General features: G+C 41.5%; 1 protein-coding gene across 1 annotated transcript in view; it reads left to right on the top strand.

Moving 5' to 3' along the window:
* LOC110596670 (zinc finger protein 850-like) overlaps positions 1-8,133 on the top strand; it is a 21,692-nt gene extending 13,559 nt beyond the window's left edge. The window contains exon 2 of the mRNA XM_021718279.1: positions 5,529-8,133. Within this exon, the coding sequence (XP_021573954.1) occupies positions 5,786-7,816 (2,031 nt within the window). The 5' untranslated portion in view covers positions 5,529-5,785 and the 3' untranslated portion in view covers positions 7,817-8,133. The remainder of the gene's footprint in view (positions 1-5,528) is intronic.
* Positions 8,134-24,038: the final 15,905 nt, after the last annotated feature.

Raw genomic sequence — 24,038 nt, 5'->3', positions numbered from 1 at the left:
ATCCCAGCACTTTGGGAGGCCGAGGCGAGTGGATTGTCTGAGCCCGTGGGTTCGAGACCAGCCCAGGCAACTTGGCGAGACCTCATGTCTACAATAACTAAAAAATTAGCCAGGCATGGTAGCACACACCTGTAGTTCTGGCTACTTGGAAGATTGAGGTGGAAGGATCACTGGGTCCCAGCAGATCAACACTGGAGTGACTGTGAGCATGCCATGCTACTGCACTCCAACTTGCATGATGGAGTGAGACTCCAACTCAAAAAACAAAAAGACATGTAAGGTTTTACTCTGTTCCTAAAGGCTACATTACTGCTTTTCCTTTTTGTGTAAAAATAATAGCAGTATACTAGTAGCATAATAATAAGACTCTGTAATATCGTTTAGATACTTATTCCTTAAACTTTTCTCATTAAAAACTTGATAAGCATGTATAATTTATTTTATTTGAAACATTGCAAATCTAACTGCATGCCAATAATTCAGTGTCTGCTGTTCATGGATGGCTAACAACAGTTGAAAATTGTAGTTATCTGAAAAGATTTTTATTTAAGCGGTGCAACTGTGTTTATTCAGGATTGTATGGGTTAGAGGTTATCTTTTTAAATTTATTTTCAATTTTTTAATATTTCTTTAGCATAGGCTTTTCTCACATCAGCTAATTATGTTCACACTTGAGTGAATTATGGTTAAAAATGAAGACCTATTATCATTTTGTATGCCATATTTAACTTTGTAAAACTGTCCCAATAAAGACACTATAGGACAGAACTTCAAATATGAATCAGAAGGATGTGTTGCCAACAAAATTTTGTATACATTTGTATGGTTGTATAAATTTTACTTTTTTATAACATATATATTTCTTTTCTAGGCTAGTGGTTGTCAGTTTTATCTTGTCTAAATGGCTATTCATGAAAATTGGCTTAATTTTATCATGTACTTATCAGTGAATCTATATCATCTTTATGTGAGTGAAACACTTTCATGATTAGAGATAAATTTTGAAAAGCCTTATTATTCTGTATGGTCTTTTAGGTATTTTATTTTATTTTTAATTGTGGTCAAAACATGTAAGAAAATTCACCATCTGAAATATTTTTAAGTATACTAGTTCAATCCTGTTAAGTATATTCACTTTATAATGCTGTATATTGGTTAAATATTTTCATCTTGCAAAAAAAAAACAAAACTCATACCCATGAAATCCCACCTATTCATTTCTCCCTCTACCTAGATCCTGAAGAGCTTATTGTATTTTCTGTTTCAAGGAGCTTAGTGACTTTAGACATATAAATAGAATTATGGGGTATGTGCCTCTTGTCACTAGCATATTTCACATAGAATAATGCCCTCCAGATTTATTCTGATTGCAGTTGCTACACAATTTTGTTCTTTTTAAAGGTTGAATAATATTCCATTGTTTGTATATTCAGAATTGTTTTGTTTAATGAAAGGTGTTTGAGTTTTTTCCAGCTGGAAAAAAGGTGTTTGAGTTTTTTCCAGTTAGTTTTTGTGAATAATGTGGTAAATACAGGTGTGTGAAAAACTCTTGAATGAAAATGTAAGGATTTATTTCTGTATTGTCTGTTTCTTTTAGTGTATCCATCTGCCTTTATGACAGCACCAAACTGTTTTGTTTACTGTAACTTTGTAACTGGTTTTTGAAATCATAAAGTCATTTCACTAAATTTTGTTGTTGTTGAGATCTTTTGGCTATTTGTGGACCCTAGAGATTGATATAATTTTGGCGTTGCTTTTTCTTTATCTCTCTCTCCAAAAATGACATGAGCAGTTAGGCAAGGATTAAGGTAAATCTCTAGATCACTTAGGTTTGTATAAATATGCTCACAATATTGTCTTCCAACCTTTTTATAAGAGCATGTACAAGAGTATATTGTATAATTTCCACCTATTCATAGATTTCCTGGTTTTCATTCTACTATTGATTTATAGTTTTATTCCATTCAGGTCAGAAAAGATAGTTTGTAAGATTGTAGTCTTTTCTTCTTCTTTTTATTTATTTTTGAGTTGGCTTTCTCACCCTGTCACTCAGGCTGGAGTGCAGTGGCACGCTCATAGCCACCACCTGCTTGACCTGCTGGATGATCCTTCAACCTCAGCCTTCCAAGTAAATGGAACTGCAGGCATGCGCCACCATGCCCAGCTAATTTCTTGATTTATTGTAGAGATGAGGTCTCATCAAGTTGCCCAGTCAAACCCATGGGCTTAGGCAATCTTCTCACCTTGGCCTCCCAAAGTGCTGGGATTATAGGCTTGAGGTACCCACCACACCTGGCCAAGATTGCAGTCTTTTAAAATTTAAGTCGTGTGTGTGGCCTAACAGGTTATTTATCCAGAAGAGTGGTACATGAACTATTGAGAAGACTATATTTTGCAGTTGTATGGACTGTTCTCTACACATATGTTTATTAGGAATCTATGATTTCTGGACTTATTCAAAGCCTCTATTTGCTCATTAATATTTTGTCTGGACTTATTATTCATTACTAAAAGCAGGACATTGAAGTTTCTAGCCATTATGGTGTTGCGATTTTCATCAATTATTTTATCATTTACTGCATATATTTGGGAACCTTGATAGCAGATAGCCTTATTTAGAATGTCCTTTTTTGTCTGCTGTGTCAGCTTTTTTTCTCGAAGTATATTTTATCTATCAGGTAGTTTTTAACTTAAAGTGAGGTTTGCCTAATGACCACCCAGCTCTTATCTGGTAACCATTTTCTGGAATATCTTTGTCATCCTGTTACTTTTAGTCAGTTTGCATCCTTAGTTTTAAATTGATGGTCTTGTAAACAGTGCAGGTTTAAATTGACAGTCTTGTAAACAGTGCAAGTTGACTGTTACTTTTTAGTGCCTTTAACCAAAATGTTTTGATTAGGAAGTTTACTTTGTATGTAATTAAATAAATTTATGAAAGGGAGAAGCTTACTATTTTGGTAATAATTTTTCTTGTGCTTTATTTTTCTTGTAGCTATTTTGTCCATCTTTTTTCTCATACTGTCATACTGCCTTCCTTGTGTTTTTATTGTTATTGTTATTATTATTTTGAGTTGGAGTCTCACTCTGTCGCCCAGGTTGGAGGGCCCAGGTTGTCAGTCACCACAGCCTTGAACTGCTAAGCTCATTTGATCCTTCCGCCTCAGCCTTCCAAATAGCCAGTACTATAGGCGCATGCTACCATGCTCCACTTACTTTTTGATTTATTGTGGGGACGAGGTCTGTCATGTTGCTCAGGCTGGTCTCAAATCCCTGAGACAGACAATCCTCTTGCCTCTGCCTCCCAAAGTGCTAGGATTACAGGAGTGAGCCACTGCCCATGGCCCTTTTTATTAATCTTTATTCTGGCATACTTTGTTCCTTTCTCATTTTCCATTGTGTATCTGTATAGCTATTTTCTTTCTTTTTCTTTTTCTGTTTTTTTTTTTAGTCAGAGTCTCACTCTGTTGCCCAGGCTGGAGTGCAGTGGCACATTCAGGGCTACCACAGTCTGTGTGAGCCACCGTGCCTGGCCTGTGATGCTTTTTAGAATCAGTTTAGTATTCAATGAAAAGAACTTCCCTTAATATTTATTGTATGGGATGTCTAGGAATTAACTTTTTTGCTTTTGTTTATCATGAAAAGTCTTTTAATTTTGAAGACTGTTTGCTAAATCTAATATTTTCGGTTGTTTTTTTTTTAGCAAGTTTTCTGTATAACTCAAATCCCATATGATCTGCAAGGTGTCAGTACTGAGAACTCCACTGACCTTCACATTGGAACACCCTTATAGATGATCCTTGAATTTTATCTTGCTTTTGTTAAGTATCTCTTCTTGTCTGTGACTTTCAAATCTTAGGGTTTTGTTTTTTTTTGGTCAGAATCTCACTCTTTTACCCAGCCTGTAATGCAGTGGCATGATTATACCTACTACAGTTTTGACCTTCTGGGCTCTTGAGATCCTTCTGCCTCAGCCTTCAATGTAGCTGGTATTACAGACATACACTGCTATGTCCAGCTAATTTTTTGATTTATTGTAAAGATGAATCTTACATTATTGTCCAGCCTGGTCTCAAACTCCTAGTTCAGGCAATCTTCTCTCCTCTTCCTCCCAACATACTGGGATTACAAGAATGAACCACCAGACCCAACCCTAAATTATGATAATAGCATATCTGACTATAAGTGTTTATGTTTATTCTAGTTTGAGTTTGTTGAACTTGATTTTTCTCTTTTTCTTCATTACATTTTGGAATTTCTCAGATTTTTTTTGTATTCTTTAGCTCCAGACATTCTATATTTTTAAGTTTTCTTGTCTGTTGATATTATTCTATTGCTGGTTTTATTTGGTTGTCTGCATTCCCGTTTAACTTATTAAGCATTATTAAGGTAGTTATTTTGATTTGTTGCCAGGGAATATATACGTCTCTAATTCTTTAAGATTTATTTTTCTGTATTTGTTTTTGTTTTGAGTCGGAGTCTTGCTTTGTTGCCCAGTCTAGACAGCAGTGGGATGCTGCTCATGTCCATCGCAGTCTTGACCTGCTGGCCTTGGGCAATACTTCCACCTCAACCTTCCAAGTAGCTGGAACTGCAGGTGTGCACCACCACACCCAGCTACTTTTTGGTTTATTGTAGAGAAGAGATCTCATAATATTGCTCAGGCTTGGTCTCGAACCCACAGGCTCAGGCAGTCCTCTCACCTCTGCCTCCCAGAGTGGTGGGATTACAGGCATGATCCACTGAGCCCAGTTCAGGTTGATTTTTGAAAGTTTTTGTTGTTATTTTACAATTAAGTCCTCTTTCTCTGATTCTTCATATGCTTTGTGATACTTTCTTGGCATTTTGTCTTTAAAAAGCTATTTGTCATAATCTTTATGGAGTTGCTTTGTCTAAAGTATGACACTGATCACTATCTTAGAGATTCTAGAAGGAGTATCAAGTCACTTATGATATGTCTTCTCTGGAATTATGCATCTACTCTTCCAGTTAAATAGTTTGACTGTGTTTATTTTCAAGACTTCATAATTACTTGGTGTATCTGTGAAATGTCTATGGTACTGCAGTCTCTCTGGGGCTGTAAGTGCCTGTAGTATCGAGATTCAACCTATCATACAAAGTATATCACATCTTCTTTACTCTGTGAGAAAAGAAAGAAACCAGTCCTTGGGTAAATCACCAGATTCCAGAAGTGCGACTCATAGCGCATTATTTTCTTTCTTCCCTGAGCAAGAAGACATGTATTGGAAGAGTTTATGGTAGTCAAAATGACTAAACTTTCTCTTCTGTATAACTTTTCTTCACAATGTGCTCATCTGGGATTCTCCAGACTCTTACCTGTGTTTTGGAGTTGCTCAAAGAGGCAGTTTGGTCACTGTTATGTAAAGTACATATATTTATAAAAAAGTGAGAACCTGTGATTTTTATTTTGCTTTCTTGCTATTGTTTTGAGCATAGTATAGTTTTTGCTAGATTTATAATATATTTTCACCTGAGTCTAGTAAGTACATGTCTATTTTAATTATTTCCAGTTACAAATTCTCATAACAATGAGGACCTTTTGCCCGCGGAGAACACAGAAGAATCACTCACAAAAGCAACATTGGGAAGATATGGAAGATATGGCTGTAAGAATTTACATTTCGAGATTGATTGGAAAAGTGTGAATGAGGATGAAGGGCAAAAAGGATGTTATTTTGTACATGATCATTACAACTCTAACAAATATGGGAAGGACTTTGATCAGCACTCCAAATTTATTGTCCACCAGAGTATCCATATTCCAGCAATGGCTTGCAAATATAAGGAATACAGCAAAACTTTTAACCAGTCCACAAAATGCACTCAATATCAGAAATTTGTTAAGGGAAATTCACACAGATGTAATATATGTGGGAAAGTGTTTAGTAAATCAGCAAATCTAAAGAGTCATAAAAGAATCCATACTGGAGAGAGACCCTACAAATGTGAAGAATGTCACAAAACCTTTAATTTGTACTCAAGTCTTATTCAACATCAGAGAATCCATACTGGAGAGAAACCCTATAATTGTAAAGAATGTGGGAAAGCCTTTCGTTCTCATTCAGGACTTGCTGGACATAGGAGGATCCATACTGGAGAAAAACCCTACAAATGTGAAGAATGTGGGAAAGCCTTTCGCTCTCATTCAGGACTTGCTGGACATAGGAGGATCCATACTGGAGAGAAACCCTACAAATGTGAAGAATGTGGCAAAGTCTTTCGCTTTCATTCAGAACTTGCTAGACATAGGAGGATCCATAATGGAGAGAAACCCCACAAATGTGAAGACTGTCACAAAACCTTTAATTTGTGCTCAAGTCTTATTCAGCATCAGAGAATCCATACTGGAGAGAAACCCTACAAATGTAAAAAATGTGATAAGGCCTTTAGCTGTCATTCAGTACTTGTTCGACATACAAAGATCCATACTGGAGAGAAACCCTACAAATGTGCTGAATGTGACAAAGCCTTTCGCTCTCATTTAGGACTTACTGGACATAGGAGCATTCATACTGGACAGAAGCCCTACAAATGTAAAGAATGTGAGAAAGACTTTCGCTCGCGTTTAGGACTTGTTGGACACATGAGGATCCATACTGGAGAGAAACCCTATAAATGTGGATGTGGCAAGGCCTTTCGCTGTCATTCAGAACTTGCTAGACATAGGAGGATCCATATTGGCGAGAAACCCCACGAATGTAAAGAGTGTCACAAAACCTTTAATTTGTACTCAAGTCTTATTCTACATCAGAGGACCCATACTGGAGAGAAACCCTACAAATGTAAAATATGTGACAAAGCCTTTAGCTCTCATTCAGTACTTGCTCGACATACAAAAATCCATACTGGAGAGAAACCCTACAAATGTGAAGAATGTCACAAACCCTTTAATCGGTACTCCCATCTTATTCAACATCAGAGAATTCATACTGGAGAGAAACCCTACAAATGTAAAGAGTGTGACAAAGCCTTTCGTGCCCATTCATTACTTGCTCGACATACAAAGATCCATACTGGAGAGAGACCCTACAAATGTGAAGAATGTCACAAAACCTATAATTTCTACTCAAGTCTTATGCAACATCAAAGAATCCATACTGGAGAGAAACCCTACATATGTCAAGAATGTGGCAAAGCATATCGCTCTTATTCAGGACTTTATGGACATAGGACCATCCACACTAGAGAGAAACCCTACAAATGTGCAGAATGTGGCAAAGCCTTTCGCTCTCATTCAGGACTTACTGGACATAGGAGCGTCCATACTGGAGAGAAACCCTATAAATGTAAAGAATGTGGCAAAGTCTTTCGCTCTCATTCAGGACTTTATGGACATAGGAGCATCCATACTGAAGAGAAACCCTACAAATGTAAAGAATGTGGGAAAGCCTTTCGCTCTCATTCAGGACTTTACGGACATAGGAGCATCCATACTGGAGAGAAACCCTACAAATGTAAAGAATGTGGGAAAGCCTTTGCAGATTACTCATATTTCACTGTACATCAAAGAATCCATACTGGAGAGAAACCCTACAACTGTGAAGAATGTGGGAGAGCCTTTCGCTTTCGTTCAGAACTTGCTAGACATAGGAGGATCCATACTGGAGAGAAACCCTACAAATGTGCAGAATGTGGTAAACCCTTTCACTTTCATTCAGGACTTGCTGCACATATGACCACCCATACTGGAGAGAAACCTTACAAATGTAAAGAATGCGGCAAAGCCTTTCGTTTTTATTCAGGACTTGCTGGACATAGGAGGATCCATACAGGAGAGAAACCATACAAGTACGAATAATGTGTCAAAACCTTACACTTCCATTCAGGACTTGCTGGACATAGGCGAATCCATACTGGAGAGAAATCCTACAAATGTGAAGAATGTTCCAAAGTCTTCAATCAGCACTCACATCTTACTCAACACCAGCGAATCCATACTGGAGAGAAGCCCTTCAGATGTAAAGAATGTGGCAGAACCTTTCACTTTTGCTCCAACTTTTCTCAACATCAGAGAATTCATACGTGATAAATTTCTTGTACTTGTAATGACTATAGAAGCACATTTATTAAAATATAAGCCATAGAGCACATATGGAGAAAAGCTTTACAGCTGAAAAATATAGTGCATTACCTTTACTTATGTCATGGATCTTCAGAATGTAGAAATGTAAGGCATATCTAAATCCTTTAACTATGTATAAAACTTTATTTGACATTAGAAAATTTGCATTAGAGAGACCCTCTACACATTTATTGAATGTGGAGTGACTTTTGTTTAAAACATATGCCTTAGATAACACCATGGTGTTCATGCTGAAATCTTTAAAGATGCAATATATGGGAAAACTTAACAGTCACGTTGAAGTAAACATCAGAGGATTCACACTAAAGCACTATGGAACTAACACTTCCAGAGAATACTCTAAATTAGACTGTTGGTTATAGGGAATGAGTCAAAGTCAAAAGAATTAGGTAAGTTTTGTGCTTACATGCTGAGTAGGATGAGTGTTTTTTAAAAGGGGAGTAGGTATATTCTATGTATACTTTTGTTTTTGCATTCACAGAATTTGAGGATGCTTTGAAAAGCAAATATTGATGGAACTCAGCTCTCAAATAACTTGATGATGTGTGGTCAGTTATTGCTGCATTATAGCTACGACAGGCACTTTATATTAGGTGAGCATCCTCTCACCTAATATATTCCATGGGTGATGAAGGACACTGAAATGTAAGATGCATGAGAAGGTCTAAGACGAGAGGAGAAGCTCCTTTTGGCTCATGTTGAGCAGTATTGTAAGTCCTGCATGAGGTGGGTGCTCAGGGTAACATTTTTGAAGACTGTAATTTAACACAAAAAAATTCGTAGGTTTAGAAATCCAGTGTCCTGCCAACTGCATATGAAGAAAAAAATGAGACTAGCCCGTTAATATCCTGATGTATCTTCACAATATGAATGCTTTTGAGTCATAATTGTTGCTTCACGTGGTATAAATAGAGTTCGATTCACAGACATCAGAGAAAGCATAAATGCTCTCTGAAAAGATGTAGATTGTAAATTTATGTTTGGTAAATCTTAGCCTCAGTTTTGAAAACTGAGGAGAGCTGCACTCTCACATATATCAACAGAAATGCTTCCTGAAAGTTTGTAATCTGTTTTTACTAACAAGTATATAAGAATCTTCATTTAGATGATGTGAACTTAATTTTTTTAAAAACATGTTTATAAATGGTTCATAGACTGTTGTGCACAAAATGAAGTGTTTTTATACATTTGTGTTAACCTATTCCATCTTACTCTAGATTGCAGGTCAATGATGGCCATATACTTACTGTTGAGTAATTACGAAATGGTCTCTGGTGAGCTTTTTTCCCATTTGTTATGTTGTATTTATTTTCTTATTGTAGTTATAGACTCATTATGATGACTATAATAAAGATTATACAGGAGTATACTCATATGACATACTTTTCTGAAATCTTATTCTTGTAATAACTCATTTTATATTTTTAGTTATACTTTGCACGTCTCTTGGCCTTCAATAAAGATAGTTACTTATGGTTTTAATTTACATTGAACAAAATATACAAATATGTTACTCTAAATTTTTATGAGTCAGAGGACTAGGGAAGACAAAGTTGTGTTTGTGTGTCAATGTGTTCCTACCTTAAGAAACAAAGGAAATTATTGGAAAAACATCATTTAAAACCTAAAAGCAAGTGTGGTTTTTCTGCTTCACATTGAATTTGTTTCTAAAATCTAATGGCTTCTCGTCATAATCTTTATAAAAATCATGTTTTTTTACTTGCCTGTTATTTATAAAACTCCTAATATAGAATTCACTGTTTCATGTTCAAAAAGTGTTTGTTATTTGTCCTACTTAGAAATTTTAGGGGTATTTATATGTAACATTTAATGATGTTTAGAAAGCACTATGGAGATGAAAATAATTTTCAGTGAAATTGGTTTTATTTACTAGGCCAGTTTGTTCAGGTGAAAACTTAGAAGATTTCATGTCAAGGGGTTTTAAAAACTTTTGTTTGTTTTGACATTTAATCAAACTGAACAAACACAAGATAATCCTTGGTGTGTAATAAAGAATCTGTCATTAGCAAATATTCCTCTTATAGTGAATTTGGGGTTCTAGGTAAGAGGATAAAGATATCTGGAGTCCTTCTCTGCCTGTATATGCCTCAAACTTTCTCACTGGATTCCCTACCCCCGTAACATTCTACACTAGACTTTGTAGGTGCTGATGAAAAACAACAGAAAGAGCAAAACTGGGATAGATAAGAAAATAGGAGAAATTAAAAGAAGGGGATGTAACAGGGCAGTGTCAAGGGAAAGAAAAAGACCATGAAGACACAGGGCAGGAAGGGGCCTCAGGCTTTGTGAGAGGGGATCACATGAGAAAGAGTAAATAAAAAGGAAACAAGAATAAAGTGGAGATTAGAAATAGAGAGCAAGCAGTGAAATAAAGCCAAAAAGGTGCCTAACAGTAAAACAGGAAGGAAAACAAGAGATATCAAAAAGATGGTGAACTGGTTAGAGAAATGCAGAATGGCGGAGAATCAGAGAAGCAAAAAGAGGATGGAGAAAGGTGACAATAACAGTGAAAAAGCCGGGCTCGGTGGCTCAGCCTGTATTCCTGCGCCTTTGGGAGGCTGAGGTGAATGGATTGCCTGAGCCCGCGGGTTCGAGACCCGCCTGGGCAGCGAGACCTTATCTCTACAATAAATCAAAAAATCAGCCAGGCGTGGTTGTGCATGCCTGTAATTCCGGCTACTCGGAAGGCTGAGGCGGAAGGATCACCGGAGCCCAGCAGGTCGAGGCTGCGGTGGCCGGGAGCCGCCACTGCACTCCAGTCTGGGCGACAGAGTGAGACTCCAACTCCAAAAAAAAAAAAAAAAACTACAGTGAAAAAACTACATAGAAAAAAGATATGCAGGGGGAGGGGTGAGAAAATGCAGATATTTTGAGAGAAATACTACAAATGCTGAAACCAACTTGAATGTGCGCGGAGAAAATCTGAAAGGTTGAAAAGAATGAAGACAGAAGTGGAGAAAATGTGGGAAAGTTGTAAAGATGGGCTATGACTAGAGAGGGTGTTGGAGATTTAGGGGAGCATGGAGATAATCCTGTGTACAGGGGAAAGCCTTGTTGCACCTTGGAGACAAGTTGAGAATGGAAAGGGAGGCCAGGCTCGGTGGCTCACCCTATAATCCCAGCACTTTGGGAGGCCGAGACGAGTGAATTGCCCAAGCCTGTGGGTTCGAGACCCCCCCCAGGGCAACTTGGCAAGACCTCATCTCTACAATAAATAAAAAATTAGCCCGGCGTGGTAGCACACACATGCAGTTCCAGCTACTTGGAAGGCTGAGGTGGAAGGATCGCTGAAGCCCAGCAATTCAAGGCTGTGGTAGCCAGGAGCATGCCACTGCACTCCAGTGTGGGTGACAGAGTGAGACTCCAACTCAAAACAAACAAACAAAAAGTTAAGGGAAGCGTCTCTGCTGATCATGTTGCAGTAAAGGTGTGTATAATAAAATCCCAGACTGGGCATGGTAGCGCATGCTTGCCTTCCTATCCCTTTGGGAAGCCAAGGCAGGAGAATAACTTGAAGCCAGGTGTATGAGATCAGCATAAGCAACATAGCAAAACACTATCTTTTGGAAAATAAAATAAAACCCCCTTGAAACAGGTTTCCCTGCGTTATGCACATTGTTTTATTGTTTATTCATTATTACTTAATTACACATGTTGTAGCATGTCTTGTGAGGTATTGTTTGTCTTGTGTATTGAATAAATATGGAGTTTAATTTCTGAGAAGTTGGGGTTATTTTAAAGTTAACTTTTATTGATTTGTAGACTGGTGTTTAATATGTACATAGCAAGTGGCCTTACCTTTAATGATTCAGATGTTGGTCACACAGTCTGGTGTTTCCTTGAGTGTGTTTTGGGTGAGATTAACATTCAAATCAGGGTCTTTAAATATAGAATACTAATGCCCTCCTTCAAGTGGGTTGTCCTCACAAAAGAAGTCCAAGGACTGCATGAAGCAGAGACTTCTCTCTCTGACCAAGAGATACCTCTCCAGTGGACTCATTTTAGACCTAATGTGTGACAGCTAGTCATGAAGGTTCTCAGCAGGCAGACTTGGGACGAGCTGGAACATTAGGTCTCTTGTGTCTCCAACCTGCTTGCCCATTCTGCAGATATTGGACTTGTAAACCTCCATAGTCAACTGAGCCACATCTTTAAATTTATTCATACACAAGTGGCTAGCATTGCATAAATGTCCTAAAAGCTCCCATGTGATCCTGAAGAATGCCTTTAAATCTGTAACCACAGTGCTGAGAGTACTGTAAGTCAAACACATGTCTCATCCTATGACTGACTGAATTACAACAAATATGGATTGCCCACTTTCATAGGATATGTGCTGTTCAAATAAGGATATTCCCTGGAAGAAACAGGATCTTGGAAATTGGGATGGGGATGTGTGAAAGACCGTGTTTATGCTGGGGACATTAAGCACCTACATTTTCTTGGGCCTCACTTCCAGAAGAAGTAGCTTCTCTGTTCAAATCTGAAATTAAATGTGCATGCCTGTAGAAATGATAATAACCTTTGACAGGGAAAATCTGAAAGCTACAAGAATCCTTATACTTGTAAATACAGTTGAAAGAAAAACATGAGAACAGAATGGAACCAAGGGAGCTGCCAGAGAATTAAGCTAAGAATCCAGTGCGCTACCAGATGTTGTATGACTACAGAGCACCAATTCCATGTCGGTGTCTAACTTCACACAGAAAAACAGAACAAAGAAAGTGCAGACATTCCAAGTACGGTGTATCTCCTGTAGGTGAGACCCATTATAAATAATATTGCACATAAGAATGTATGCTTCCAGGATGAGTGTGAAAAAAATTTATGTAACATAAACTTCAAATACAGAAATTACATTTAAATATCAGCCTAGGCAACATAGCAAGACCTCATATATGAAAGTTCAAAAAATTAGCCAGGTGTGGTGGTGTGCACTCGTATTCCCAGGTAGTTGGAAAGTTGGTGTTGGAGGATTATTTCAGCCCAGGAGTTTGAGGCTGCTGTGAGCCATGATCATGCCATTGTACTGCAGTCTGGGTGACAGTGACTCCTCAACCCAAAGTAGAATATTTAAATTAGTACTGTTGACCCTAGAACAATGCAGGGGTTAAGAGTACCACTCCCCTGTATAGTCAAATGCCCATTCATAACTTCTCAATTCCCCAAAACATTACTATTCATAGTGCAATATTTCCATACCATGACTAACATAAAACAGTCCATTAACATATTTTGTATGTTATATGTTTGTATATACTGTTTTCTTACAATGATGTAAGCAGATTATTAACCCAGAAAGAGCAAACCAAATATTGCATGTTCTCATGTACAAATGAGAGCTAAACACAGGTACACACAGACAAAAGTAAGAATGGCAGACCCTAGGGACTCATGAAGAGGGGAGGCAGGGAGGCAAGAGTTGAAAAATGACCTATTGCGGGTTCGAGATCCGCCTGGGCAACTTGGCGAGACTTCATCTCTACAATAAATCAAAAAAATTAGCTGGGCGTGGTAGCGCAGAAAAATGGCTTATTAGGGAACATCTTCAACATTTAGCTGATGGGCTCAAAAGCCCAAGCCTCACCATCACGCAATATACCCATGTCCCAAACGTGCACAGCTAGTCACAGAATTCAAAAGGAAAAAAATGAAAGTAGAAGTTAGAAAATATATTTACTATTCTTTTTATGAAAGGTGCTCATCATAAAATTTCTCATCCTTTCGATCTTCAGGTTTAGGAACCTGACGGAGAGGAGGAAAGGAGGAACTGGTCTTGCTGTCTCTGGGGTGGCAGAGGCAGGAGAGGTGGAACACTCAGTGCAGCTTTGCAGAAACACATCTTCATTTCTGTCTGACCCTTGCATTTAAAAAATGTGTGTATATGGTACCAGTTCTTCCACTATTTGATTTAGTTTTAGTGTCCTGTTGTAGAAGGGTCTAGGTTATAAAAGAAGCCAAAACAATCTTGATCAAAACCTTTCTGCCAGCTTTTTTTTGAGTTGGTGTCTCACTCTCACCCAGACTGGAGGGCAGTGGCACACTCACAGCCACTGCAGTCTCGACCTGCCGGGCTCCGGCAATCCTTCTGCCTCAGCCTCCCAAGTAGCTGGGACTACAAGCAAGTACCACCATGCCAGGCTAAATTTTCTTGATTTTAGAGACAAGGTTTCACCATGTTTCCCAGGTTGGTCTCAAACCCATGGGCTCAGGCCATCCTCTTACCTCAGCCTCCCAAAACACTGGGATTACAGACTTGAGTCACCATGCCCGGCCTCTGCCAGCTTTTGTAGTGCTAATTTGTTTTCTAGCACTGCTGCATATGTGTCTTCTTAGGTTTTTGTTGGTTGGTTGGTTGTTTTTTTGAGTTGAGGTTCTCGCTCAATTGCCCAGGCTGGAATGCAGTGGGATGCTCGCAACCTTGACCTACTGGGCTCAGACAATCCTCTCACTTCTACAAAGTGCTGAAATTACAGGCATGAGCCACCATGCACAAGCTACTTCTGTGTTTTCTTTCCCATCACCTTGCACGGCATTGAAAACACTCATCCTTGTCGTCATCTGCTTTTCACTACTGTGGTGTGGTGCCCGAGATCCATACTTGAGATTCTTTCTACTTTGTTTCCTTGTATGCAAGCAATTGCTTGATGTAATTTCCTTGATTGGCTCTTGAGAGAACAACTGCTAATAAGACATCAGCATCTGGAAGGCTGAGGCAGGAGGATCGCCGGAGCACAGCAGGTTGAGGCTGCGGTGGCCGGGAGCATGCCACTGCACTCCAGTCTGGGCAACAGAGTGAGACTCCAACTCAAAAAAAAAAAAAAGAAAAAAGACATCAGCATCACTTGGCATGTTAGGCAGAATCTCACAACACTTGCACTCAACACATAGCAGTAGGAGGTGACCACATAATTATTAAGTGGTACAGTATGTGTCACAGCTACTTTTATGCAGTTGTAATTTATTTATTTATTTGAGTTGGAGTCTCACTCTGTTGCCCAGGCTAGAGTGCAGTGGCATGCTCATGGCCACCCTGGCCTCAACCTGCTGGATTCCGGCGATCCTTCTGCCTCAACCTTCCAAGTAGCCGGAACTACAGATGCACACCACCATGCCCGGCTAATTTTTTATTTATTGTAGAGATGAGGTCTTGCCAAGTTGCCCGGGCTGGTTTCAAACCACCAGCCTCAGGCATTTCGCTTTCCTAGCTCCCAAAGTGCTGGGATTACAGGCTGAGCCACTGAACCTGGATGCAGTTATAATTTAATACTGCTTGTTTACATTTGTTACGCTTTTCTCAAATACTAATGGTGCCATGTATACTCAAAAATTTTAAGTTTATCTTTGAATGACAGATTTTTATGTGTTTTATGGTAATAAATGGCAAAATTGATTAGGGTATACATGTATTTGATGCATTAATGATATAACTGTTTTTTATTTTCTTACTTTTTTTTATTTTTTTAGTTGGAGTCTCATTCCATCGCCCAGGCTGGAGTGCAGTGGCAATCTCACGGTCACCCCAACCCCATGACCCGCTGGGCTCAGGTGATCCTTCCGCTTCAGCCTTCCAAGTAGCTGGAACTGCAGGACGCATGCCACCGTGCCTGACTAATTTCTTGATTTATTGTAGAGACGAGGTCTCACCAAGCTGCCCAGGCTGGTCTCGAACCCCTGGACTCAGGCAATCCTCTCGCCTCGGCCTCCCAAAGTGCTGGGATTACAGGCTTGAGGCAGTGCGCCTGTCCCCATATAAACTTTTAAAAATACATTTTCCATCTTTGCATAAGTTTTAATGCAAGCCCCATATGGTGGCTGCCGACCACCTCTGCATGGATCACTGCTTGTATTCCCAGTCATTCCCTTAGGTCTCTTGACTCCTTACCCCAGGACATTCAGGCTCAGCTTTTGCCTGCTTTGGAAAAAAATACTTAATTCCCTACACTGGTCAGATGGCACTATATTTTTTGTGAACTGTCATGATTTTTTTTTGAACACTTTCTAGTCATTCATTCTTCCCTTGCAAAGACTGAACCATGTCTTTGAGTAGTCACCCAACAGTGAGTGTGTGAACCCCAGACTGAGTCTCTGCCCTCAGAGGACTTACCACGTGGCAAAAATGGCAGGTGTCGACTAAATGTGTTTAAAATGGTTCTACAATTTATTAAACCTTTAAGGCTGGGTGGCAGCCTTATGCCTGTAATCCCAGCACTTCGAGAGACCTGGGGGGTGGGGGGTGAAAGGGTAAACCAAGGCAAGGTGGGCCGATGCTGTGGGAATAACGCAAGATTACAACAAGAAAGAAAGTAGAAGTCGGGCAACTCCTTTGGGTCCCCTCCCACTGTGGGAGCTTTTCTGTCCTCTCAGTAAATCCTGGTTTCTCACTTTAAAAACAAACAAACAAACAAATAAATAAATAAAAATAAGCCAGCATAATCCGAAATCAGCTGATAAAAGAAAAATAAAGAGAAAGTAGAAGTAAGGTTTATTATTCATCTTTCACTGATGGGAAGGGGGCCGACAGTCCAAGGCAAGTGTGGCATGGCTGGCTAAAGACTAGGAATGTTTAAAGGCTCAAAAGCAAACCTCTAAGGGTAAGGGGCTCAAACTTGGAGGAGGTTTGGGCCAAAGGGAGTGTCCAAAATTGTATTCTTTCGTTCCTGTAGCAGTCACATAAATTGTGTCTTTTGTTGTTGTTTTTGAGCTGGAGTCGCACACCCTTGCCCGGGCTGGAGTGCAGTGGCACACTCACGGCCACCCCAGTGTCAACCTGCTGGGCTCTGGTGATCCTTCTGCCTTAGCCTTCCAAGTAGCTGGAACTAAAGGCGCATGCTACCATGCCTGACTAATTTTTGATTTATTGCAGAGATGAGGTCTCACCAAGTTCGCCCGGGCTGGTCTCGAACAGGAGGGTTCAGACAATCCATTTGCGTCGGCCTCCCAAAGTGCTGAGATTACAAACTGAGCCACTGAGCCCAGTCAAATTACATATCTTGACACTGCCAGGCGTCAGTGTTCCATGACCTCAGGTGATGGGCTGGAGTAGTCAACGGTTGGGTAATAACAATGTATCAGTAAGCATGGCTCCTGGTGTTGTGCTGGAGGTCGTCATGGGCAGCTGATGACAAAGTATTAATATAAATGTCTAAAAAATTGAATTGTTAGCAAGCAGGATGTGCTCAAGGGGTTCCGTATAAGTGCAACTTTTTTGGGGGGGGATTTATTATAGAGATGAGGTCTCACCATGTTGCTCAGGCTGGTCTCAAACCCCTGAGCTCCAGGCAATCCTCTCACCTCAGCCTCCCAAAGTGCTGGGATTACAGACTTGAGCCACCATGGCCGGTGATTAGTGCTAATTTCTAAGACTAAAATATTTTTTTTCAGTAATGATTACATGGCAAACAGTGTCCAGACTGTGCAGCAAGGGATTTCAAAGAGCGAGGCGTAGCAAAATGACTGTGCTATTTAAAAATGGCTACATTAAACTAAATATATTGGCCGGGTGCAGTGGCTCATGCCTATAATCCCAGCACTTTGGGAGACTGAGGTGAGAGGATTGCCTGAGCCCATGGGTTTGAGACCAGCCTGGGAACTTGGTGAGACCTCATCTCTACAATAAATGAAGAATAATTAGCCGGGCATGGTGGCGCATGCCTGTAGTTCCAGCTACTTGGAAGGCTGAGGTAGAAGGATCTCCTGAGCCCAGCAGGTTGAGGCTGCAGTAGCCGTGAGCATGCCACTGCCTCCAGCCTGGGTGATGGAGACTCTGACTCAAAAAAACAGACAAAAAGTTAATATACTCTACACTTTAAAGTTTCCCTCCTTTCGTTCCCACCTCTTGCCATTTCAAAAATATTTGCAATTTGGGATTAGGGTCAGAGATTGGACTTCTGTAACTTCTTCCTCTTGGACCGAACGTGAGCATGCTACTGGACTCCAGTCTGGGCAACAGAGTGAGACTCGTCCCTACCTATTCCTACCTATCCATTTTGAACTAGCAAGAGGGTGGAAATCAGGTGGGGAAAAATCCAGGTGTACTTAACTCATCTAAAACATCGAGCAAATACACAGACTGCTATAAGCAGGCATATAATGATAAAAAATGTAGCCAGGCACGGTAGCTCACATCTGTAATCCCAGCACTTTGGAAGGCAGAGGCGAGAAGATTGCCTGAGACCAGCCTGGGCAACATGGCACGACCTCGTCTCTGCGATAAATAAAAAAAATTAGCCAGGCATGGTGGCACATGCTTGTAGTTCCAGCTCCTCAGAAGGCTGAGGCAGAAGGATCACCTGAGCCCAGCAGATTGAGGCTGTGGTGGCCATGAGTGTGCCACTGCACTCCAGCCTGGGCGACAGAGTGAGACTCTGACTCAAAAAAAAAAAAAAAATGCAATGGCAGCTGAAATGATGCTAGATAATTGAAAATGATTTTGCAAAGTAAAAGCATAGCCAGCTATGTCTCTCACTTGATTAGGAGATGTTTGATTGTAAGTCCTCAACTGTAGTACAGTAGAGGCTACTTCTTTTGCTAGCAAGAAGTTTAATGCCATGTGGTTGTCCACCACTTACTGTTTGATTTCTCCTTCCTCCTGATTAAGGTTTGGGAGGTATATTCTGCTATATAATGGTCACGGCATATCAGAGCCTCTAACTCAGGGAAGATGTAATTGAAAATGGCAACTCCTGAGGACCTGCAATGAGGATCCATGCAAGGGGGATTCATGCAGTTCCCACAAGTTCCCTTGTGAAACCTCGGGACCAGAGTTGAATATCTCCACAGTTTGGCCTGGCATGGTGACTCCTACCTAAAATCTCAGTAATCTGGGAGGCCAAGGGGAGAGGATTGCCTGAGCCCAAGGATTTGAGACCAGCCTGGGCAACTTGGCAAGCCCTCATCTCTATAATATATCAAGGAAAATAAGCCAGGTGTGGTGGCACATGCCTGTAGTTCCAGCTACTTGGAAGACTGAGGTGAAAGGATCGCTTGAGCCCAGCAGTTGGAGGCTGCGGTGGCCGTGAGCATGCCACTGCACTCCAGCCTGGGTGATGGAATGAGACTCTGATGCAGAAAAAAAAGTCTCTACAGTTTGTGGTGATATCTCTATGGGTTCTGTTGGAGTGCCTTTTGATTTTAAGTGCTGGGTGGAGTAATCCTTCCAGCAACCTGGAACTTACACAGGGGAGTTGGCCAGAATAATTAGCTAGTATAACCGTGCCATTGAGAAAGTGGACAGTTTGAACTTCTGAGAAGAGTACACTCCTATGGATCCAGTACCATTGGGAAGCGTTAATGAAAATTCGTTCTCTGACATTGTTGGGTGCAAAGGCTTGAAGCCTTGGCATGCATGGAGGTAATTAGTAGTACTTTGTTCTGTGTAGCAGAAGTGCTGATTTTAAGATACCAGGGATTTTTTGGAGGACCCGGTTGAGCCCAGATTCCAGGTGGGAAGGTGGAGTATAGATTTGCCCATATCTCCTGAAATGCCACCACTGTAGAGGGCTGATCGTGGCAGAAATCAGCAGAGTCCTGATGGAAACCCAACAGGGGCCCAGGCAGCAGAGGCTCCATTATGAGCTGGGGGGTCGGAGCATGGATATCAGGGCATGGGCTGTAGGAACTAGACTTTACTCTTATTTTGGGCCCTAGAATTTGGCCTAGAGCTCTTACAACTATGTCAAACAAAATGCCAACATCATTCATGTTGGCCAGGGGTGGTTGGCCTTATTTTGATAGTTCTGAGGTTTGTTGGGTGAGGAAACCATTCCCAGCTTTCCAGTTTATCGGCGTGTCCTTGCACTATGAGGAATCTGGAGATAAAGAGGGTATACAGAGAGGTTAAAGATAATGGGGCATTAGAAGTTGTTAACCTGGTTTCAGTAAAACTCTCTTAAGTTGTACTCCTTGCCTTCTAATGAGGTTAGGGAGATGGAGAATGAAGGGTTTCTCTTATATTGTAAGTTACTCAGTGGCCACAGATTAAATGATTAATTAAACATTTGATAATCCACATTTGTCCCACATTTGATAATGAATATTCTTTGCATTCTTTTTTTTTTGAGTTGGAGTCTTACTCTTGTTGCCCAGGCTGGAGTGCAGTGGCACGCTCATGGCCACCCCAGCATCGACCTGCTGAGCTCTGGCAATCCTTCTGCCTCAGCCTTCCAAGTAGCCAGAACTACAGGCGCGTGCTACAACACCCAGCTAATTTTTTTGATTTACTGGAGAGACAAGGTCTCACCAAGTTGCCTGGGCTGGTCTCAAACCAGTCAATCTACTCACCTTGGCCTCCCAAAGTGCTGAGATTACAGGCTGAGCCACTACAGCTGGCCTCCTCTGCATTCTTTTTTTGGTTTGTTTTTTTGAGTTGAAGTCTCACTCTGTCACCCGGACTGGAGTGCAGTGGCTGCTCCCGGCCACCGCAGCCTCGACCTGCTGGGCTCCAGCAATCCTTCCGCCTCAGTCTTCCAAGTAGCCGGAATTACAAACATGCGCTACCATGCCCGGCTGATTTTTTGATTTATTGTAGAGATGAGGTCTCGCCAAGTTGCCCAGGCGGATCTCGAACCCGCGGGCCCAGGCAATCCACTCACCTCAACCTCTCAAAGGCACGGGATTACAGGCTGAGCCACCGAGCCCGGCTTCCTCTGCATTCTTTTGCCAATTCCTGTAAGTCGTACCTGGTAGGCCTTGGACCTGATATTAAGCACAGGTTGGGGAAATTCTGCAAGCTGTTCTTTGGAATAGTTGTATTATTTCAGGTCCCCACCGATGTTTGAGAAAAACCATGAAATAGACATTGTCTTTAAAAGCCTTTGCTAAGTCAGGTTCCACGGGCATTTCATGAGGTTACCTTTTTGAAGAGGTAGTAGAGATCACCTAGTGGTTCAGAGATATATGATTCAGCTGGCCAATCTACATCAGGAACACTGGTGGCCGGAGGAAGTGCTGGCTTGAGTCTGCACAGATGTATCCAGAAGGGGAGCCCCAGGAGCTTTATTGCAGTGGAAGTAGTTAGAATGAAGAGAAAATGTCCCTTTCATGGTGGCTGAAGGGTCTTAGTTTGCCCTGGCAAATCTTTGAGAAGTACCCAGTCTCCAGGTTGTTGCTGGGATTTGGGAACTGGGCCCTTGCTGGGGGCTGGGAGCTGCTGAGCTGCATAAGCTTAAATTTTTTTTTTTTTTTTTTTGAGTCAGAGTCTCACTTTATTGCCCAGGCTAGAGTGCAGTGGCATGCTCATGGCCACCCCACCATTAACCTGCTGGGCTCCAGCGATCCTTCCGTCTCAGCCTTCCAAGTAACTGTAACTACAGGTACGCCAAGTAGCTGGAATGAGGTCTCGCCAAGTTGCCCAGGCTGGTCTTGAACCTGAGGGCTACAAGACAATCCACTCACCTCAGCCTCCTGAAGTGCTGGGATGACAGGCTGAGCCACCGAGCCTGGCCCCTTTCTCCAATTTCTGGAGCTTATGCTTAATATCCAGAGCTGACTGGAGTATCTGGATTTAAATTAGTATATTTGGGAGGCCGAGGTGAGAGGATTGTCTGAGCCCAGGGGTTCCAGACGGGCCTGGGTAACATGGTGAAACATCATTTATATCTGTAATAAATCAAAAAAATTAGCTGGGTATGGTGACATGCACCTGTAGTTCCAGCCACTTGGAAGGCCAAGAGAGAAGGACTGCCTGAGTCCAGTAGGTCGAGGTTGCAGTGGCCGTGAGTGTACCCCTGTGCTTCAGCCTTGGTGACAGAGTGAGATTTCAACTCAAAAAAAAAAAAAAAAAAAAAGGCCAGGCATGATGGCTCACACTTATAATCCCAGTACTTTGGGAGGTTGAGGTGAGAGGTTTGCCTAAGCCCATGGGTTTGAAGCCAGCCTGGGCAACATGGTGAGATCTCATTTCTACAATAAACAAATAAATGAAAAGTTAGCCAGTCAGGGTGGAGGGTGCCTGTAGTTCCAGATAGTTGGAAGGCTGAAGTGGAAGGATCACCTGAGCCCAGCAGGTTGAGGCTGTGGTGGCTGGGAACGTGCCACTGCACTCCAGTCTGGGCAATAGAGTGAGACGCTAACTCAGAAAAAAAATGAAAAAAAAAAATTAGTATAGTCCTGCATGACCTTTGATAAATGAGCTTAAAAGACTATGGGTTTGTCATCTGACCTTTCAACAATTTCTTTGACTTTAATCATAGTTCACAGGTTTAATGATGGCCTCTTGCATGCCGTGTTTTAGGCAGAAAATATAATGGTTCCATTTTTTCCCTGTCAGGGGAGTTGGGCTGATAATTCCAGCTAGGATCTGTTCCTGGGACGACTGTTGCAGCCGGGAGGTGCTGACCAGGCTGAGTGTGACTGAGTTAGTTAATCAGGAAACTCTGGCTTTTGCAAAAATCCAGTTCAGTTCCTTATGGTGGGTAGCTGTGGTTAAAATGACTGGAATCCCCCTGAATGTCTCTAAATGTGAGATCGTCCAAAAGGGAGAGGGATTGAAATTCTTTAGCAAACTTTGTTGGGTCAGTGGAAAAGGAGCCTAGTCTGGTTTCAGTTTGGGAGAGGTCATCCACCATGGAGAATGCATCATGGACCCTTGCGATGCCTTCAGCTTCCACAGCTTCCCTTAAGGGAAGTTGATGAACGGCTGTGGGAGCCTGGAATGGTTTTCCAGAATGTGTGTGTGCAGGTGAAGGTGGTGGTGGGGGAAGGGAGGGAAGGAGGAGAAAGACTGGAATCAGCAACTGTGGTCGTCATGCTGAACTCATGTCTCTAGGTAGAGGTGGGTCTAGGGATGGAGGTGGGGGTGGCTGGCAGATCTGGGAGGGAAGCCTGAAGAGTTTAGGTCCTGATGACAGACTAGCTCAAAAAAGTCCCGAATGTACAGAACTCCAGCATGCTTGTTATTTCTTTTTTTAATTCTTTTTTTTTTTGAGTTGGAGTCTCACTCTGTGGCCCAGGCTGGCGTGCAGTGGCACGCTCATGGCCACTGCCGCCTCGACCTGCTGAGTTCAGGTGATTCTTCAGTCTCAGTCCTCCAAGTAGCTGGACTACAGGCATGCATTACCACACCCAGATCATTTTTTGGTTTATTGTAGAGATGAGGTGTTACCAAGTTGCCCAGGTTGGTCAGAGATTCTCTCGCCTCGTCCTCCCAAAGTGCTGGGATTATAGGCTTGAGACACCATGCCTGGTCATAAATGCTAATTTATAAGAATAAAACATTCTTTTCATTAATGATTACATGGCAAAAAGCATACGGGGTATGCAGGCTGAGCAAGGGCATTTCAATGAGTGAGGCCTAAGCAAAATGGTTGGGGTGTTTAAAAATAGCTATATTGGCCTGGCTCAGTGGCTCAACCTGTAATCCCAGCACTTTGGGAGGCTGAGGCGAGTAGATGGCCTGAGCCCAGGCAACGTGATGGGACCTCTTCTCTACAATAAATCAAAGAGTTAGCTGTGCATGGTAGCACGTGCCTGTAGTTCCAGCTCCTTGGAAGGCTGAGGCGGAAGGATCGCTGGAGCCCAGCAGGTTGAGGAGGCTGCGGTGACTGTGAATGCCACTGCACTCTAGCTTGGGCAATGGAATGGGACTCCAACTCAAAAAAAAAAAAATAATAATAATGACAAATAAAATGGCTACATTAACCCAAATACACTCTACACTTTAAGGGTTCCCTCCTTTCAGGGGGAGAATTGCTTGTGACCAGAAGGTTGAGTTCAGCCTGGGCAATGTAGTGAGACCTCATCTCCCCCAAATAATCCTAAAAATAGCCAAGTGTGGTGTTGGGTGTCTGTAGTCCCAGCTACTTGGGATAGTAAGGCCAGAAGATAACCTGAGTGCAGGATATTTAGAAAAGCCTGGGTAATGTAGCAAGACCTTGTCTCTACAAAAAAAAAACAAAAAAATCCTAAATATCTATTT

This window comes from Carlito syrichta, unplaced genomic scaffold (genome assembly GCF_000164805.1).
Source record: "Carlito syrichta isolate Samal-C Ts95f unplaced genomic scaffold, Tarsius_syrichta-2.0.1 Scaffold312068, whole genome shotgun sequence".
In the NCBI taxonomy this organism is placed as follows: Eukaryota; Metazoa; Chordata; class Mammalia; order Primates; family Tarsiidae; genus Carlito; species Carlito syrichta.
This window is presented reverse-complemented; position numbering and strand designations above follow the sequence as displayed.